Source organism: Homarus americanus, unplaced genomic scaffold (assembly GCF_018991925.1).
Source record: "Homarus americanus isolate GMGI-L3 unplaced genomic scaffold, GMGI_Hamer_2.0 scaffold16712, whole genome shotgun sequence".
In the NCBI taxonomy this organism is placed as follows: Eukaryota; Metazoa; Arthropoda; class Malacostraca; order Decapoda; family Nephropidae; genus Homarus; species Homarus americanus.
This window is the reverse complement of record NW_024757794.1, coordinates 6,069,636-6,090,773: the sequence shown is the minus strand read 5'-3', so window position 1 is coordinate 6,090,773 and position 21,138 is coordinate 6,069,636. Positions and strand designations below refer to the sequence as shown.

Here is a 21,138-nt window from a genome sequence, read left to right as displayed (position 1 = left end):
TTATTATTTATATGAAAATTTCATTTAATTTAATTTTTATTATATTTTGATTGTAAATACAGTGGTCCCTCGGTTAACGAACGCCTCGATTAACGAGTTACCTTCCATAAGATTCTTAACTTCGGTTAACGAGCAATCCCTCGATTAACGAATTTCTTACGAGCTGACCTCAACATGCTTTTGCTTGCACTTGGTGGTCAACCAGCTGTAGTATTAGTCCGCCAATACAGTAATCGGTTCTAGGGCTTAAATTCCTTACTATTTTAGTAAATATCAAGAAGTTTATACTATTCAATAATTTTAAAAGTTTAATATTAAATTTTTTAGTCATTTTAACAATTATTGAACATAATTGAAGGTAAGGTAACTAGTTTTAAGCGCACCATCCAGCCTGTCAACACACCAAACAGGCGTTAGTCTCTCTCTCTCTTTTCAGTGGGGCTAACATCTTGCTTGAGACTCTCTTCAACTAAAGCTTTTTTTCTGTGTTTCCAAGCAAATTATTGGTCATTTTGAAATTTCTTTTACATATTGACAATATATAGCGCAGTGCAGTGTTATTTTAAAGAAAATATTCTTTATTTACAGCAAGTTTAAACTTAAAATATCACGTATTGATATTGTTTGAATTCAGCATGGGTCCTAAGAGATCAAGAAAAGCGATTTCAATCCAAACTAAGCAGGAAATTATAAAAAAACATGAAGAAGGCATTAGAACAAATGCGCTATGCAAAGAATATGGCATGTCGACATCAACTGTGTCGACAATTCTTGCACAGAAAGAGAAATTAAAAGAAGTGAAAGTGAGAGACAAATCTACCAGAGTGTTTAAAAGTAGATCCCGAATCGCAGAAACAGAGAGGTTACTTCTCATCTGGATTAGGGAAAAACAGATGAAAGTTGATTCAGTTTCTACTGAATTTATTTGTGAAAGAGCCAGGGAGATTTACGAACATTTAAAGACAGATCAACCTGGTTCTTCAGGCACAGAATTTGAAGATTTTAGGCCCAGCAAAGGCTGGTTCGAAAAATTTAAGAAAAGAAGTGACATATTTAGTATAGTTAGGCATGGTGAGGCTGCTAGTGCTGATAAGGAAGGGGCAGCAAAGTTTTTAGTGGCGTTTAAAAGAACTGATGGATGAAGAAAATTATCATCCACAGCAAGTGTTCAATGTGGACGAAACTGGGCTGTTTTGGAAAAAGATGCCCAAAAGAACATTCATCACCAGAGATGAAGCCTCTTTACCTGGGTATAAACCCATGAAAGACCGTTTCACTCTATTTCTTGGTGCCAATGCTTCAGGGGATTTCCGACTGAAGCCTATGCTTGTCTACCACTCTGAGAACCTCAGGGTGTTCAAACAACAAAAAGTGGTGAGAGGAAAGCTTGGAGTTTATTGGAAGTCCAACCGAAAGGCATGGGTGACAAGACACCTCTTTAATGAATGGGCTGTTGAGGTGTTTTGCCCTTCTGTGAAGAGCTACCTAACCACCAATAAACTCCCTTTAAAGGCTCTTCTCCTCATGGATAATGCTCCTGGTCATGACCCTGACCTTGCCAGAAATTTGGAGTATCAATTTGACTTTGTGAATGTGTTGTTTTTGCCTCCCAACACTACATCAATCATACAGCCAATGGACCAGAATGTGATCAGCAACTTCAAGAAGTTGTACATGAAGAAATTGTTTAGGAGGTGTCATCAGGGAACTTCCACTGATCCTGAACTAACACTGAAACAGTTCTGGAAGACACAATTCAACATCCTGGAGGCTGTAAAATTGATTGCGTCATCATGGCAAGAAATCTCCATTAGATCCCTCAATTCTTCATGGAAAGCACTGTGGCCATCAGTAGTCCATGATTTTGAGGGATTTGAGGAAGAAACAGTTGGACCAGGAGATTGTGTCCATTGGTCAGTCATTGGGCCTTGAAGTGGAGGAGGATGATGTCGAAGAGCTTGTGATGTCTCTTGAGGAGGAACTTACTCCTGAAGACTTGAAGCAACTCGATGAGATGTTAGAGCAGGGGTGGGCAATTATTTTTGATGGAGGGCCACTTCATGAATGGTGGCACACTTCGCTGGCCACACACTTACTGTAGATGCAAATGTATTATATTAACACAAAGTAAAGCCTTGTATTTGTAAATACAAATGCAGTGGCGGGCCAAATATGGCCCACGGGCCGTACTTTCCCCATCCCTGTGTTAGAGGCTGACAATGGTGAGGAGGAAAAGGAAAGTGATGACCATATGTCAACTTCAGAGTTGAAAGATGTTATTTACTACTGGGAGAAGTTGAGGAAACTGGCTTCAAGACACCCAGATGTGGAAAAATCTGAACTAACTTTGTGTCATGTTGAGAACACAATGGTCTCCTTCTTTAAACATAAGTTAATGATGAGGAGGAGAGATGCCCCACAGATCACAATTGACACTTTCCTCAGTAAAAGGCAGAGGGGACAAGATGCTAGCCCTCAGCCTTGCACTTCAAGAAGGAGAGAGGATGTTCATGGTGGAGAATCTGTCAGTCCAGAGGTTCCTGACATTTTCATGGAAGGTGACTCACCTTCCAAGAAGCAGTAAAATGCTTCTCCTCCACCTCCACTTCCTTCTCTTCTCCCTTCTCCTCCTGCACCTCCCACTTCAAATTCACATCATCATCATCATCCAGGAGCCTTCTACATACACACCTCAAAGTAAGTGTACATTTCTACCTTTTTTGTTGAATTTAGGCAATTTTCGGTGAGCTGGAACCAATTACCCAAAACCCATTGAAACAATGGTTTCGGTTAACGAGCAACCTGCTGGAATGGATTGTGCTCGTTAACCGAGGGACCACTGTACAAATGAAATAAGGCGTAATTTGAATTGGGTCCTAAATTAACTAGGGTTTTTAAATATGAAAAGTTGTTGGTCGAATCGTTGTTATTGGAGGCTTTACTGTACAGTACTCCTGGGAAATTTCTAATATATACTACTTGTATAAGGCTGTGTCCCATGTGCGAGTGTCCTGCGGCATCGAGTGACCACACAAGTGAACGCGCTACCTTGGTGTAGCGGACAAACAAAAGTGGGTTTTTTGTGTCCCATGTAAACGCATGAAGCATTCGCGAGTGACCAGGAAACGGGAACTAGATGTGCGACCTGGAAGCAGCGATCAAATATTTTGATGGTCGCTTCCTCAGCTGCGCGAGTCCTCGCATTCTACACCAAAACTAAAGAAGGCTATACATCCATTTTCCACTGTTAACAGCTTGATCTTGCCAATAAATAGATCCTTATGGATTATTAAAGTAGCTGCAAAATGTTTCTCACATTCTTTGCAGAAGAATGTGAAGCATTGCTTATTCTATAGGGTGCTGTGTTATTCTCAACTGTACATTCTTGAATTGCATCTGACTTTGCGTCCAGACCCTCTGTGTCAATGATGTTGATATGGAAAAGTGTAGCACACTTTACAATGTTAACGGCAGTATCTACCTTTGTTTCACTAACTTTATTTAAAATTCTCCATTTACTTGTACAAATTCCAAATTCACACTCTACAACATGCCTGGCACATGACTATCTGGAATTAAAATAATTTTTTCTTTATTCAGAGCATTCCTAGGATAGGATTTCAACCTTTTTCTTCTCCATTTTCAATTTCTTTCTGTTCTTTTTTTTTGCCCCCTTTTTGCCCCAGGCCTTGTTGTGGGTGCTTGACCTTGTGTTAATAAACATTTAAAAAAATAATATATATATATATAATATATATATATATATATATATATATATATATATATATATATATATATATATATATATATATATATATATATATATATATATATATATATATATATATATATATATATATATATATATATATATATATATATATATATATATATATATATATATATATATATATATATATATATATATATATATATATATATATATATATATATATATATATATATATATATATATATATATATATATATATATATATATATATATATATATATATATATATATATATATATATATATATATATATATATACAGTATATATATATATATATATATATATATATATATATATATATATATATATATATATATATATATATATATATATATATATATATATATATATATATATATATATACAGTTAACCCTCACTTTACGCGGTTAATGTAACCCGGAGGGTACCGCGGAAAGTGAGAAACGCGTAAAGTGAATAACATAACATATGGGATTAATTGAAATGGAGTCCGGGCCGATCCCCAAACTCCACTTTTTGACGACACACAACTATGTTGTAGTAAAAATATTATCTTAACTTTATGATGGCATGCACACACAATTAATAATTAAGAGAAATATCAATAATATTAGGTTTTTTAACACTTACATTAGTAGAAAAGATGGCTGGGCACACGGGGATGGGCGGTTGGTTCCGAGGCAGAGGGCAGATTATTGGCCCTCACCTGTATCACTTGTATCAATTGTATCACTATCCACCACAGAGGCTTGCAGGGCCTCTTTGTCAAACCCCCCAAAGTTCATATAAGTCCATATCCTCACTATAATTATCACTATCACTGACTTGGGCCGGCTGTAGTGGATGGCGGGTGAAGAACTGGTCATGTTTTGATGACTGGGCGACCTTGTGCGCACCATTTTCGCGCCTCTTACACAACATGGCGGATGGCGGGAGGTTTGGATCCAAAAATGGCGCGGCTTGCCAGCCGTTCTCCGCGTAATGGGGTTCACGACCGCGGAATGTGAAAATGTTAGGTTCTGGCAAGGCACCGCGTTAACGGTGAAACGCGGAATGCGGGACCGCGTAATATGAGGACCAACTGTATATATATATATATACAGTGGGGTATGCTATAACGAATCTAATTGGTTCTAGAACCTTGTTCGTTATAGCATTCGTTCGTTATAGGATTAATCCGTTCCAGGCCCCCAAATACAACCACTTAACACTGAAAAATATAATATAAAATTGTAAAAATTGTTAAAAAATGCATAAATATGCATCTAAACCCCTGAAATAAAGAATATCATTAATATTTGTAATAAAAAAACAATAAATAAAAAAAAAATTAAATAATGTTCGTTGTAGGAGTTTCGTTCGTTATAGCATTCTCAATTCTATAGGTAAAACCGTTCGTTATAGGAATATTCGTAGTAGGATCCGTTCGTTATAGCATACCCCCACTGTACATACACGCAGAGTGGTTAGACCTCGTCCCCAATCAGAATACATTCTAATGTACTCGTGAAACTTCTTTGGATCTTGGCGAAGTTACTTGTAGCGATGGTGAAATTCGCCTACTTCCATCCTCCTCTGTTATAATATGTTTTTTCTTGGGTACCTCTGCAGGTACCACACGTACGTTGAAAAACATTATTTTCTATAAGTATCAGCAAACGTCTGTGATGCTTAGACGACATGTCTATACTAGCAAGACGCTAGCAGGTGGGACACAGGTCACCTTGGAAAGAAGATTGTGTGTGTGCGCCCTGGTCGCTCAATGCTGCAGGACGCTTGCACCTGGGCCATAGCCTAATAAAATACTGTACTGTATATCCACATGAATTGCTTATATGTACTGTATTTTGATAATTGCAGTTATTTACTAAAATCTTGGTAGGAAACACTCAATAAGATATTGAGCTTTTAAAAGCTTTTCATGACTGAATGGTATGCAAAGGTTTTGTAGAAAGACAATTTAGAAAATTATTAGGTGCAAGTGAGAAAAGGAATATGGAGGCTGAAGACCAAGTGTAGGTGAATACAGTATGAGCATTGAGTGGTTTTACTGTGTGAAATGATGTTGCCAAGTGCCACCCTAAAGGTGTGTGATCTTGGTAATGTGGTGAGGATGAACCGGCTATGTTAATTTGCATATGAATAGGCTTTTGAAGGAATAGATATCCAATCATAGTTTTACATAAGAAAAGCACTTTACTGCATTTTTAATAATGAATTGGACAGTTGAATACAGATGTTTCATTGATCTGGAGTTTAACTACCTCGTCTTGTGAATTTTTTTTAAATGTTACCGATGACGTAATTTACAGTACGTATATAGTATTGTACAGGTCATTGGTGCAGGGACATTCCCAACATAAAGTTTCTTCATCTTTTCTGTGAACACATGGTTACCTGCGTATACAGAACACATAAAGTTAGCACCATCCCAGTCTAGCATTTACTTCACTGCACCTCTTGTGTACCCACCTTCCACACTTGTTGCAATGCACCTCTTGTGTACCCACCTTCCACACTTGTTGCACATGACTAAGTTGCTGCCAACACCTTTCTTACAGACATCCACTTTCCACTGTGTGTCCCTCATCCACACCAGTACCTTAATCAATACAGTACTTGAATAACTAGTATGGATGTAAGGAAAATTAGTTTTTAGGTGCAGTATAATACTCATAGATCTCAGAAGAAACTGATAATCAATATTTTCAATTATTTTGTTCAGAGTTATGGCTCAATGGACTTTGTTGTAGAGAAGTGCAGGCTTTATCGAACTTTTAAGGCAAAGACTTGTTACAGTACAGTATATTGTACCATCATACAATACAGCTCAATTTTGATTATCGGTACATGTATTACTCCCTTCAGTACAGCCACTCCTCGACTTACGACCTACTCGACTTACGACCGCCCCAGTCATACCAAAAAATTTTCAAATTACGTATTTTCGAGTCCCGACGTTAGTGATTGCGCTGTGTACTGAAAATTTGTTTGTTTGTTATTCCCTTTAAAATGGCTGGCAAGCTTTGTGGTGCTGAGAAGAAAAAGAGACACCCATTTTAGATTTTCTATGTATTATTTTTACACTTTCGACTTGCGACCAATTCAACTTATGACCTGGATTTGGGTCCCTAACCCCATCGTAAGTTGAGGAGGAGCTGTATTTCTAATAAAAAGGATAGGTCTCAGAATAGAATTTCATAAATTTGGATAATTTACAGCGGGACTGAAAATACTGTATCCACCTCTTTGCCATCTCTAAAACATTTGAGACATTGTTCAAATACAAGATGGTGTTTCCTGAGGGTCCAATTTAAAAGATGTTCAGCTGATATTGTTCTGTTGGCAGTTACCCTTTCAGATGTAGTAAAATGGACCCAATTCTGATTTGGTCCCTTTCCATGTTATCTTCACTTCTAAATGATACAAAATCAATCTAGAATGCTTACATTGTTCTTTTACTGGAATTGCTCAACACAATAATATGGTATATGCAGAAATATACAGTACAGTACTCAATAATTATTAATGAATAAAGACATTACTAATGAAAGTTATGTTTGGCTGCCATACATTGGTAAAAAGGGACACTTTCTAACTAATTCAGTGACAGGCAATATGGTCAAACATGGAAAGGCATTCTGAACATCATGAACAGATTCACTTACTGTCAGGGTGTTACAGTTCAATTAATGTTAAGGTCTCAGCTAAAAGTTAAAGTTCAAAACTTTGACCAGAACATAAATATTATACAGTACAGTACTGTATATTTATGGATATACAACTTATCTTAAGACTTTTTAAGAGGGTATATGTCATCTGCAGACAAACTGATGATAATTACATTCAAATCTCTGCCTTATTTGTAGTGTTACTTCTATCAATTGCGATATTGTGATGAAACTTCATGAGAATGTGCACAAAGTTCAGAACACCAGATTCAAATGTCTTTGTCAAAGTTCAAGTGCCCTGCTGATGGGTAAAGGTCATAATATTGTCTGGATAATAATTCTTGTATTTTTGCAGACATTTTATGAAACTCTACGTATGCTTGTATCATTACTAGGTAAAGTGTAGAACATCAGTTTATAGTCCCATGACATAAGTTATGGTCACAGGAAGGTCAGAGTTTAAGACCTTGGCAAGAGGATAAAGTAATTCTTAGCAGGAATATGGTGAAACATTACAGGTATATGCGTCGTCACTAGCCTATGTGCATAACACTAATTTTCAATGGTTAGTATCAATGTTTGAAGGTCAGAGGTCAAAACCTTTTCCAGAACATATCTTTTGTATCCATATAGATAATTTGATTGAATTCTTAAAATGTTGTTTATCATCATTACAGTATACACAATTCATGTGTTTTGCCAGAGTTGTTCCCTTTTTGATAAATTAACTCTTTATTGGGGGCATTCTTGTCAACAGAATCATCTTGATTGTGTTTGTTACTGGTGCAAGCACTTTTTTGTTTAATTTTTTGGTGGCTGGAACCAAGAGAAACCATAAGCTCTTTTCAGTTTCTTTCATTGAATCATTCTTGCTGCTGCAATGCCCCATCACCCATTTGTCTGCATACTGTTATGTCATCTCTGCACACCACTGGTTCCATTTTGTTCTTCACCTAATTTTTGAGTGTCTTCCTCTGCTTACCATTGCACTATACACATGAGGACTATTTAGGCAGCATGTACATAATGAGAAAATAGGAAGTGAAAAATTGGTAAGAAGAAGAGTAAAATTCAGGGATGGATGATGGGAGGAAGAGAGGAAGACCGAGAAGGGGAAAGAAGGAGGGGTTGAAGGATGCACTAGATGTTGAGGGGGATGGTCAAAACTATTATTGTGTGTGGATGAATGGCGAACGTGAGATCAAGTGATTTTTGGGGTAAGGACATGCTTTTAATGGGTGACACTGACTTGTGTGAAGGGACATATGAGTGTATAATTGATACTGGTTTCACACATAAATTTAATGCCCTTTAAAGATTAATCTTCAACCTGTTAACCACAATTTAGCTAAAGTGTATGGTAGATAGTTATTACTGTATTTCTAATGCAGTATAGTAACCGTTGAGCCGTGGGAAATCTTTGTTTATGATGATGATTCCAGTTATTATTTTCATTAGAGGTCACACAACAATGCATTTTGGGGCAAATAAGTTTGACAAAATATTCATTGGCATCCAAACTAATTATTTCAGATTGAATTACTCATAAATGCATTTAATTTTATGGATCACTGAAGGTAGGTTTGTTTGGTCCATTGTGCTGTTTTTCATATTGTTAATATCTTTTTAATGCATCTTTCCTTCTGCCATGTGCCATCAAATACTCCCCATACAGATTTTATACCATTATGTACTGTAGCTATGTCAGTGGAATTGATTAGAGTGAACTTAATTTGCTCATCACTGTCACAGCATCTTTAAATTCCAACATTGTTCACAGTTTATCTGAAAATGCCATTCTTGAAATGGAGCTCTTCATTCTCGATTACAATATACCATTGTCTTGAAAATGTCATTTGTTCCAGGATTGATTAGTTATGCAAGAGCAATGCAGAATTCGTTTTAAGATAGCTCTTTTATAAACTTTTGTCTGCACTTTCAATACAGGTGAATGTCTTACACCACAGCTTGGTCACTGTAGGCTGGATTTTATGCACAGCCTAACATCAAAGGAAAATCTTGCACAATACATAGTGTTTTCTAGTGTAACTCTATGAAGCTTTTGAACATTTAAGCATTACCACATGATGGTGTATATATATCATATTTGGTAATTACTGGTAGGTCACTGTTACTTGCATAATAAAGTTAACTGAATACTCAGGGACCATCTTACATGGGTCACAACTTCTTCACCTTGTAACATAGTTTTACAGCACACGACATTTCAGTGAGAAAGTGAGCTAGTAGGAACTGAGTGTTATAGTGGTGATAAATTCCATACATATGAATTTTTCATTAAGTTGTTCACAGGGTTGTTATGATTTAAATCAAATGATTTAAATCACATGATTTAAATTGATTTAAATCAGAGTAAAAAAATCATGATTTAAATCAAAATGATTTTTTTACTAATAACTGTTTTCTCTTTTTATTCTACATGATTGAAAAGTATATGCAATGCAGCAGGCTAATAACATCAAGATGATTAAAATGCTAAGACCAGAATATGTTTCACCTAATAGACATCAAATTGGAGGGTCTCTTTTGGATCATGCCTACGATTCAGTGATTAAGAATTATTCAGAAGAACTTAGTGGGAAGACAGTTTGTATGGCCATGGATGGATGGAGTAATGTCCATAATGAGCCTATAGTATGTATAACTTTAACAGCGGACAACTGTATTTATCTTGTTGACTCTATAGACACAGAATCAAGACACACAGCTGAATATCTGTTGAAATTAGCTGAATGTGCTACAAAAAAGTGTGAAGACAAATTTGGATGCACGGTAAGAAGCTGTGTAATAGATAATGCTGCTAATATGGCAAAAATGAGAAGTGAATTCGGACAAGATAAATCCATTATAACATATGGTTGCTCTGCACACCTGTTAAATTTGCTTTCACAAGACCTGCAAATCAAGAACATTAAGGAGCACATTACAGAAATCATTAAGTACTTCAGAAATCATCACATCCCAGGATCTTTGTATAGAAGAGCAGGAGGAACAATGCTAGTAATGCCATCAGACACATGATGAAACACAGTGACAGATTCTATTGAATCTTATTTAAAGAACTGGGAGACCCTTGTCAAAGTGTGCAAAGAAAATAGTGAAGACATTGATAAGAAAATTGAAAGGATATTTAATGATAAGGCATTAAAAAGAACTGCAGAAGACTATTTAGAGAGACTTAAGCCTATTGCTGTGACATTGGACTGTGTCCAGAGAGAACATACCCTATTAAGTGATGCTGTAGAAATCTGGGTAAAACTGATATTAAGGAGTATTTAACAGATAAGAAGGATATGGATAATTTTGAAAAAAGAATCAAAGTAGCATTGACACCTGCCCATTTTCTAGCTAATGTGATAGATCCAAGGTATCAGGACAGACATCTGACTCCTGAGCAGCAAGACATTGCAGAACAGTATGTGTGCGAGTCTCTTCCACATTTCCTTTCAACATTAATGTCCTTCCATGAAAGAAGTGCACCATTTAAAGAGGTCTATTTTGGTAAAGATGTAAAATCTCTCTCACCCCTTGCTTGGTGGCAGTATTTTGCCAATGATATGACATAAAATGTAATGGATGTTCCTAGGCAATTATTTACAGCTGTTGCATCATCAGCAGGGGTTGAGAGAATTTTTTCTACATGGATTTTTATACACTCAAAAGTAAGAAATCGCCTAGGACAGGAAAAGGCATCTAAGCTTGTCACAGTACATAAGCATTTCTATGTTCAACTAAGCTAATTTAAATGTTTTGAACTATTTTTGTTGTTTACAGAATGAGAATATTGTGTTGACTTGAAGTTATTACCGGTAATCCTTAATACACTATAATCCTACAAATCTAAGAAAATAAACTTGTTACTAGTACAGGGATTATTTTTTTACAAAATGATAATATTATTCTGTTGACTTGAAGAAATTAAGTTATTAATTTTTGAAACACTGTAATCCTATAAGAGCATTTATGTTAAATTTCATTATTACATTTGGATTTGTGCACTCAAATGTAAGATATGTTACCAGTTTTCTTTTATTTTACAAAAAGAATATTATTGTGTTAAATTCCATTGGTACATCTACTGCATAAATATCTTAATGCCCATTTTCTGTTTATTATCCTGAATAATCTTTGGTTGAAAAATACTGTTTTTATGGTTTAAAAATACTATTTTAATGCAATTAGTAAAAAAATAAAAAATATCGATTTAAATAAAAAAAATCCGATTTAAATCAAATAAATCGATTATTTTAATTTTTTTAAAAATCATGATTTTTTCCAACCCTGGTTGTTATGACTTTGGGTAAACTTCCTGAAGTGATTTATTCAAGACATGGAGTGAAACTATATTATGTTAACTTAGAAGTGATGGAGGGTGTACACAGATCATGTGGGTCCTATGACTATTAAATTGTTTAATAAATCATGTTTTTTGTTATTTCACTGGGGTTTTTTTCATTTCTTTGTTATACTGTACTTAGTTTCATTAGTACTGTACATGGGAAGCTGCTGTACACTATAATTTTTTATTATTATTATTAGCACTGTTGATATTGAAGCTACATGAAACTAAATAAAATTTCAGACAAACATTGCCCAGAAAGTCCTTAACATGGTCTTGGTTAGAGGATCAGTTTGCATGCAGACTGTTTTCTTTTAGTACACATCCACTGGTGTGGCTTCCCTAATGTGTCATATCAATTATTGCATTGTATTTTTACACAAATTGTAATCATTATCAGTACAACTTTACTGTGTTTGTCAAACCTGAAGACAGTACATGTACGGGTATTGAAGATTTTGTGGAGTATATAACGTATTATTTTTCTTTTCAGCTGAACCCCAAATTGGAGTTGAGCCGCACTGATCTTCTCAGATTACTTTCCTATATGGAGGGTGAGCTACAGTCTCGAGATGTTGTTATAGCAACGCTCAAGGTATAGTTTATAAGTACTGTTATGTCTCGAGCTTTACAACTTGCTTTCCTGATGCAACGGAATATACTATAATTTCTTATACATGTACTGTACAGTACTTGTATATATAATGTACTGTACCATTTAGATGCTGAATAGATTGGATATCTAGCTAATTGTTGGTGTTAGTCTAGAATTTTAATGATAGTTTTTATTATAAAAAATGGCATCTTACATCTGTTGACTTGAGAATTGAGAAAATTTATTGATTATTTTATTAATGTACAGGTAACTCGCATTTTACGCGCGTTTGATTTAAGCGTTTTTGGAATAACGCGATTGTTCAATTAATACCAAAAGCTAATTTACGCTTACCTATTTTTTAAATAACGCACTCAAGACAGTTTAAATTTGCCGCACGTATACGCCTGGTCGCCTGGCAGTGGAATCGCATGTGATGCCTGGTGAGGTGCATGTAAGTTATTACTATAAAGTCGCAGTCATATCAACATCAATGATTTTAATATTATTGATACTGTAATAATAATTATTATAATAATGTAATAATAAAGATTATTACTACTAATGATGAAGATAATGATGGTAAAGAGGTATTCTGTACAACAACTGTGACGACGTCCAGCAAGCTTCCCGTGTATCGCTTTCTCAGTTTACACCAGCACTACTTTTTCTCTGTGCTCTCACTTGCATTGTGTGTTTATCATGTACCTTTTTAATGTTAAACGCTTTTCCCCATTGAGCATTTCTGGAAAAGTCCATCTACCTCCTCTGGGGCGCCTAAAGCTAAAAAGGCACGAAAAACAATCGCAATGGACGTGAAATTAAATGTGATCACCCTCCTTCAGAGAGGAGAGCGTGTGCCGGAGGTTGGCCTCGTGATTGGTTTAAGTTAGAGCACCGTTCGTACCCTGTGCGGTATATGATGGTTCCCCTAACCTGTACCATTTACATGTATTCTTAGGTGAAAATTATGTTTAATTTAGGCATTTTTTTAATCAAGTGGTGGTTTTCAAGAACGTAACCCCCGCGTAAAACGAGAGGTGGGTGTACTGATATGTATGATGAACATTACAGAGACTTGATTTATGAAGTTCACAGATCTCCTTTACTCTTTTCAGTTGCTTTTACTGGCTATTACATTAGTACAGAGTATTGTATTCTATGCCTAAAATATCTGACATTCAATCACATTCAAGTCCATATTTATTAAGAAATCAAGACCAGGTTTTACATTACTTTAAGTGGCCTTTTAGATCCATCATGTGTATCATTTTATTAATTTTAGCCTTATTAAATATAGTCACCAAATTCATGTCGGGTGTATATTGTATTTATTTTATCTGGTGCAGGGCAACTGCTACCTAAATCTACAGTACTGTACAGTCAGTTCTCCTGTAGCGTGGTAGTTGCGTTCCTGAAAAGACCGCATTATATAAAAATTACATTGTATTAACCATTGACTCATAATTGCAGTTTACAGTACTTCTCATCATTGTAGGAACACTTCTTCACAGCTTTGAAAGTGTAAAAATTTTGCATTTGTATTCATTTGTTTACAGCTTATTATTACTATTTTATTCTACCTGTGTTTTGTTAAGCATCCTTGTTGTTGAAAAATTTGTTACATGTTATTTTTCAGACTGAGCGAGTCAAGAACCTACTACAGTATGGCCGAGTAGGATTGAGTGATCCATTCCTAGCTTTACAGCGGGACAGCATTGGAGGTTCTGTGGTGCGGGGTGGGGGTGTCAATGAAGCTGAACTCAGAGCTTTAGAAGAGACACAGTTAGCGCAGCTAGAACACCTGATTGCTCAGCAACGTAAAGCACACCAGAGGATGCGTCATGTGCTTAGGGAAGCAGAGAAGGTAAAGGGCAATGAAATGAATAAGAAATATGTGATATGCATTAAGAACTTCACAAATTTGTTTTACTGTAGTTGCATTTATTTCTTATTGCACATTTTCTGCAGAACCCTGAAAAGCTACATTCCTCTCTTTTAGCGCCATTCTCGAGTGGTGGCAGAGCTTGAGGAGGAGAGAAGGAAACATGAACATGACACAGCTCAGGGTGATGATGTTACATATGCTTTGGAAAAGGACCGGACACGCTTAAAACAGGTGAGCATGTTATCCTTCATGTAAGAGCAACATTTTATGGTGAATCCATACTGTTGTACTTGGACTAAAGAACCCTCACAAATCAAACCACGTTCTGTAAAAATACCCACATGATTATTGTGTGACTCTAACGGTGATATCAATGATTTCTTCTCAGTGTAGTCAACCTAAGCAGATGGACTAATGCCATCTTGACAGACTCTTGTAACCTGTAAACTAATGAGTAAGAACATACTAGTAGAAAGATTAGGAAATTTTTGTGATGAGCTACTTAGTAGGTTTGTTATCTTGGTCTCTTGTTTGCTAAAATGTCATGCATACCTTCTCTTCTCTGTCATAACACTCATAAAAGTTTAGATTTTCAGTAGATTACTAGTCCGTTTTAATTACCCCACAGCCCAAATTTTGGTGTAGAGGTGTATTAGTCAGTGGTTTGTGTGTATGTGTGTGTATGTGTATTTTAAATTGATAGAGTCTCTCTCATTCTCTCTGCTTGCCTGCTGTCATTGTGGCATAGTATTTATTAGCTTGTTCTTGTTCATACTGTCTCGGAAGAGATGAAAGCCAACTCATATTACAAACTTTTTGTGCTGCCTTGGCCTTTGACATGTGCTCAAGGATTTTACCTTTAAAATTTTGTGTGCAAATGTTTGTAAATTTGTACCCAGGTCATAGCGCACAGTCTTCTGCATTAAAAACAAGTAAATTAGGTTGTAATTGTGTTGTAAGTCTTCTGACTTTTGATGTTTCTTCACTGTCTATGGCCTTTAAAAATGTTTTGTGCAGCATTACTTAAAGACTGAAGAGGCGAGACTTTTTGAGTTGAAATAAACAAATGTTCCTTTAGTTGTTTTGTGTGGTATTTCTGTGTCTCCTTTATCTATGACCATACATAGTGGTCTTGTCTAATAAGATTTGTCATCATTGGTACAGTAGTTGCAGTTTTGAGGATGCAAGACTTTACAGTTTGCACCAGTCTCATCTGAAGACAGAACTTATACATAATGATGTTTTGCTATAGTATTGACTTTTGAACCCACCAGTATGCTGGGATGTCTGATGATGCCGAGAGTTGTACAAATATGTAAGTTAGACCTCTTATGGTTTAAACAAAAAATTATATAAGGACGCTCACTTCTTTGGGGACGGGTGGGGAGACTCATTTTTGAACCAGGTATTGGGATTCTGACATAAGGAATTTTAAGTATTTTGGGCTTCCACAGATAATAGCAAATTCACTTTGAAAACTAATTTATTTTTTGTGTCCATATTATATTTACATGGTGACCTTCACCTGACATCCGGGTTACATTCGTTCGACTTACGAACATCTGCCGATACGAACTAGGTCCCATGAAGTTAAACTTAAAATTTACAGTACCCGTACTGTATTTCATTTACCTGATGATTTATTATTTACTCTCATTTACTATATTTTGTTATTTTATTTCTTCTTTTCTCTTGAAATAAGTAATTTTAGATGTATATAAGGACTTAGGATTTTTAACATTGTTCTCTAAGAACTGTATTCACATAGGGTATATGGTTCGACCTAAGTAAAGCATGCCCTTCAAATTTGCGGGTGTTAGGTTCTCAAAATGGCCGAGAATTGCCAAATACGTTAATAACATTTGCTGACCTTATTGTTACATGTGTACAAAGAAATGTATATTCCCTTTACTTGTTTGCCCTCAGGACAATTATTTCTTTTACCTGTACTGTATTGTGTGTGTATATATATATATATATATATATATATACAGTATATATATATATATATACAGTATATATATGTATGTATGTATGTATGTATGTACAGTCAACCCTCACTTTACGCGGTCCCACATTCCGCGTTTCCACGTTTGCACGGTGCCCTGCCAGAACCCAGGATGCTCACATTCCGCGGTGGGTGTACCCCTTTATGCGGGTGAAGTATAATTTTTTTATTTAGCTCATAAAATTCATACAAATTATCCAGCCAGAATATAATTTACATTGCTGGAATTCTTACAATTTGATGATCATTTTGAATATAAACATCATAGATTTTGCATTAGACATACAAATTTTAGATATAATAGTACTCTGAGTAAATATGTTATCTTTTGTGCAAAATATATGACATTTATATTCAAAATATTCCTGTCAATTATATTATCCTAACTTTAGTCTGATTTATTATTTATTACTAAAAAGGTAAACAGTCTGGTATTCCCACACATTTATCTGGTAGGGAGGGTTGGGGGGGAGGGAGGGACTGGCGACCGAGCACCTGGCATGTGTGAAGAATATTTTTTTTTTATTAACTGAAGATATTTGTTTTAGCTCATAAAATTCATACAAATTACCCGGCCAGAATATAATTTACATTGCTGGAATTCTTACAATTTGATGATCATTTTGAATATAAACATCATATATTTTGCATTAGACACAAAATTTTTAGATATAATGTTTACTCTGAGTAAATATGTTATCTTTTGTGCAAAATATATGACATTTATATTCAAAATATTCCTGGTCTTACAAGGAATCCAGCAATGTCAATTATATTATCCTAACTTTAGTTTGAGGTATTATTTATTAAAATCTAGTGGTTTTCCCCCAAAAATTTCGCAGAGAGGGAAGAGCCAGCAGTGTAGTGTGAGAAGAGGGGGAGGGAGTTGAGTCCATTATTTGAATGGACATTAACTTGGCGACTGTATTTCTCTATTTCTCTTAAGTATTAATTGTGTGCATGTACCATCATAAAATTAAGATGTTATTTTTACTAGAACATAGGTATTGTGTCGGAAAAAGTAGAGTTTGGGGGTCGGGCCAGTCTCTATTGGAATTAATCCCATATGTTCTGTTGTTCACTTAATGCGGTACCCTGTGGGTTCAATTGACCGCGTAAAGCGGGGTACAACTGTAATTTGTTTCTAATTTGTGAGAGGATTTTCCCATTATTCATTTTTTTAAGTGTTTTGTGTGTCTCTCTAAACACACACACACACATACAGTGACCCCTCCGTTAACGAACTCAATCCGTTCCAGAAGGTTGTTCGTTAACCGAAAAGTTCGTTAACCGAAACCATTGTTTCAATGGGTTTTTGGGTAATTGGTTCCAGTTCACCGAAAATTTCCTAAATTGAACAAAAATGGTAGAAAAGTTCACTTACTTTGAGGTGTGAATGTAGAAGGCTCCTGGATGATGATGATGATGATGATGATGGGATTTAGAATGGGGGTGGAGGAGAAGGAAGAAGAGAAGGCATTGGGGTGGAAGAGAAGTCACCCCATGGCGCCATTTCACCCATAAAATTTTAGCTCTCTGGTGTAATTCAAGATTATTTTCTTTAAATCAACACTGCACTGCATTATATAATGTCAATATGTAAAATATATTTCAAAATGACCAATAATTTGCTTGGAAACACAGAAAAAAAGCATTTAGTTGAAGAGAGTCTCAAGCAAGATGTTACCTCCAGTGAAAATAGAGAGAGACTAACTCCTGTTTGCTGTGTTAAGAGGCTGGATGCCGCGCATTAAACTAGTCACTTTACCTTCAATTATGTTCAATAATTGTTAAAATGACTAAAAAATTGAATATTAAACTTTTAAAATTATTGAATAGTATAAACTTCTTGATATTTACTAAAATAGTAAGGAATTTAAGCCGTAGAACCGATTAATGTATTGGCGGACTGATACTAAAGCTGGTTGCCCGGTCAGTGCAAGCAAAAACATGTTGAGGTCGGTTCGTAAGAACTTCGTTAACTGAATTTTTGTTCGTTAACCGAATTGAAGATCCTTATGGAAGGCAGTTCGTTAATCGAAATTACGTTAACCGAGGTGTTCGTTAAACAAGGGGTCACTGTATATACAATACAGGTAAAGGAAATTACTGTCTCTAGAACGAATGGCTCCCTGTCGCAACTTTAAAACTTTAAAACTAGCCTTAGACATTCTTGGGTACATGCAGAGTGTCATCCGTGAATAGTAGAGGACCGTGAAATGAAAATTTGCGGATTATTCGGGTGTATTGTACATTTTCGACTGACTTAAAAATGTCCATAGGAACTGAACTCGTACGTAACCTGGGGACTGCCTGTAATCCCTCAATGTAGTGCAGTAACTTGGTTAGGTTAACATTGTACCAAGTCACATTAGATTTCTTCATGGAAACCATGTTATAATATCTATATATAGACCAAACATAACCACTTAAAGATAACTCGGTGAAGCCATAACAAATTCACATTACAGTACTGTACAGTATATGCAGTATATGGAAGGTCTCTTGGGAACACCATATCAGTGCCTCATGTAGTTGTGCCTCAATAAGGCTTACCACATAAACTATAATGAACCACTGTATTTAAAGGATGATTTTTTTTGTCATCAGACCATAAAGTGTTTTGTTTCAAAACTAAAATGAAGTTTATAAGTAAAACATATACCGGTATGTACAGTATACAGTATTTGCTTAGATACTGTAGTAAATGTGCATTTTAAAACTTAATAAAGAAACACAGTACTGTACTGTAGTCCCTCACCTTACATGGGTGTAGCATTCCAGTAAAACACCAAGGAAAAATTTAACCCTATGGGGAAAACAACCCAATCTAGTAACATTTCTAGGGGTCATATAGTTTCAATCAAATACATGTACAACATTTTAGTGGTTACTATATGTACTACATATTAGATGAGAGGAGGGGGGAAGGAGAGGGCAGATTACAACCACATTCACTACCTGAATTCTTGCTTTGACTTTTGTGCATTGTTGTCTGACTAGCACTAGCACTTCGCTTCTGAGGCACTGTTGATAAAATAAAGCCATAACAGTCAGATTAGCCCCCCAAAATATACATACCTGTATTTATATATTCAGTCTGTAGGTAATCCAAGGTTGTCATGTTTAAACAATGCACTGAGGAGTGTCGTCTTCCCTTCTCACTTGCTGGCACACATTTGGAGAGCAAGGCAAGTGGGATTATACATCATAGCAATGCATGAGAATCATTTTTTAGCTGTAGTACCCATTAGGAGGTTCTGGCAAGTCAACTCCTGTTATAGCAAAACTTACACTTGAAACATGCTGATAAATTACACATTTATTAGTGAATTAATATCTACCCTAACTTAGTGATACTGTACTTGCATCAAATTAAAAGCAAAGTTAAGAAAATACAAGTGAAGTTGAATAAAGTGCTGTATAAGGTATGCTAGATGTAAAGTTATCACAGTCCATATCCTCCACTGGACCATGAGAATCCTTTAATTGAGGTTTTGTGGCTGATACTATTAATTTCTCGTATTTTGGGACTTCGGTCAATGCAAGCATAAATTTAACAATTACATATATTTCTTTGAGTTAAAAAAAAGAAAGTATCACTTGTGAAGTGGGTACCTCACCTCAAAGCTCAATTGGTGTTGGCATAAAGTGATTACATACAGTATATCTTTCTGAAGAGTGAGATTATTTTAGGATTATAGCACGTTATTTACATTAAAAACTGCAACCATGTTTTTCCCCAAAGAAGTTAAGTTTGATTTTCATGACTTTGATAGTTTTCAAGGATGTAATTCCTGCCTAAATCGAGGGTTTACTGTGCAGTATATGGACGGGAGGGGTAGGGTACTGTAAGTGCAAAGCAACTCTCTATTACAAATTACTAACAAGTTTAATGTAAATTTTGTTATGCATTGTATAAACTAATATTAGTAAATGTAAATTGTCACTGGTGAAATATAGCTTACCAAATTTCACATAAATATTTAAACACATGAAGGGTAAAATAATGGTACAGCAGGTAGAAGAGGCAGCAGACATGGAAGCACTCCCAAGAAAGAGGTGATGGAAGTGACATTCTGTCTTACGGCCATTTATCTTGGCCACATTTACGCTTTACAGTACCACCTTATTGATAGTCTGTTAGGTATTACAAAATTGCACAGTGGCATTCAGAGGTTGTTAGTTTTGTCTACTTTCCGTTGTTTCTCTTTCCTTTTACCCTTGCCTGTCTTTTAACTAATGTAATTATCCACTGACCTGATTGATAGCTGTTGTTCCAATATTTAAGGATTAAGAGATCTGGTGATAATTTATTAGGAGACATCAAGTAAAAGCCATCATACTGTGCTTGGTTTCACAGAAAGAAAAGTTAGTGAATATATAATGAACTGCATCTTGCCTCTGATTGTGTTAAAAAATATTCACAGCATAGAATGATAAATCTTTCAGACAATAGTTGCATAATGAAGGAGGGAAGCTTTTGCAAAGTTAAAGTAACCCTTGCATCATGAGAGGAACACCGTTAACAAGGCTTATATGAGCTTTGTTTTTGCTGAAAAATGTGTGCCTGTTCTTATATAAACTGACTTGCACAGGTAGAACCAGATTGGCTTTACCAGGCTGCAAAACCTGATCATTATCTATAAAGAATACAAGTATCCAATTAAATATTGAATAAGTGACTATGATTGGTGTTATCTTATAGCCCAATGTCAAGCCTTTGGAACTCAAGTATTATAGCCACACAAGTCTATTGGTTGAAAAACCGAGGTTCCCAAGACCCCTGACATTGTTGCCTGGAACTAAATTGAAAGTTGACTTTGGCACAACCTCTTCCTT

The 21,138-nt window shown here is 35.6% G+C and overlaps 1 protein-coding gene across 2 annotated transcripts in view; it reads left to right on the top strand.

Annotated features, from left to right (window-relative positions):
• The window catches only part of LOC121857741 (cortactin-binding protein 2-like), a 115,380-nt gene that overhangs the window by 6,788 nt on the left and 87,454 nt on the right, over positions 1 to 21,138 (top strand). For both annotated transcript variants that reach the window (XM_042353864.1, XM_042353863.1), the window contains exons 2-4: positions 12,299 to 12,400; positions 14,040 to 14,267; positions 14,403 to 14,519. In XM_042353864.1, coding sequence (XP_042209798.1) covers positions 12,299 to 12,400; positions 14,040 to 14,267; positions 14,403 to 14,519 — 447 coding nt within the window. The remainder of the gene's footprint in view (positions 1 to 12,298; positions 12,401 to 14,039; positions 14,268 to 14,402; positions 14,520 to 21,138) is intronic.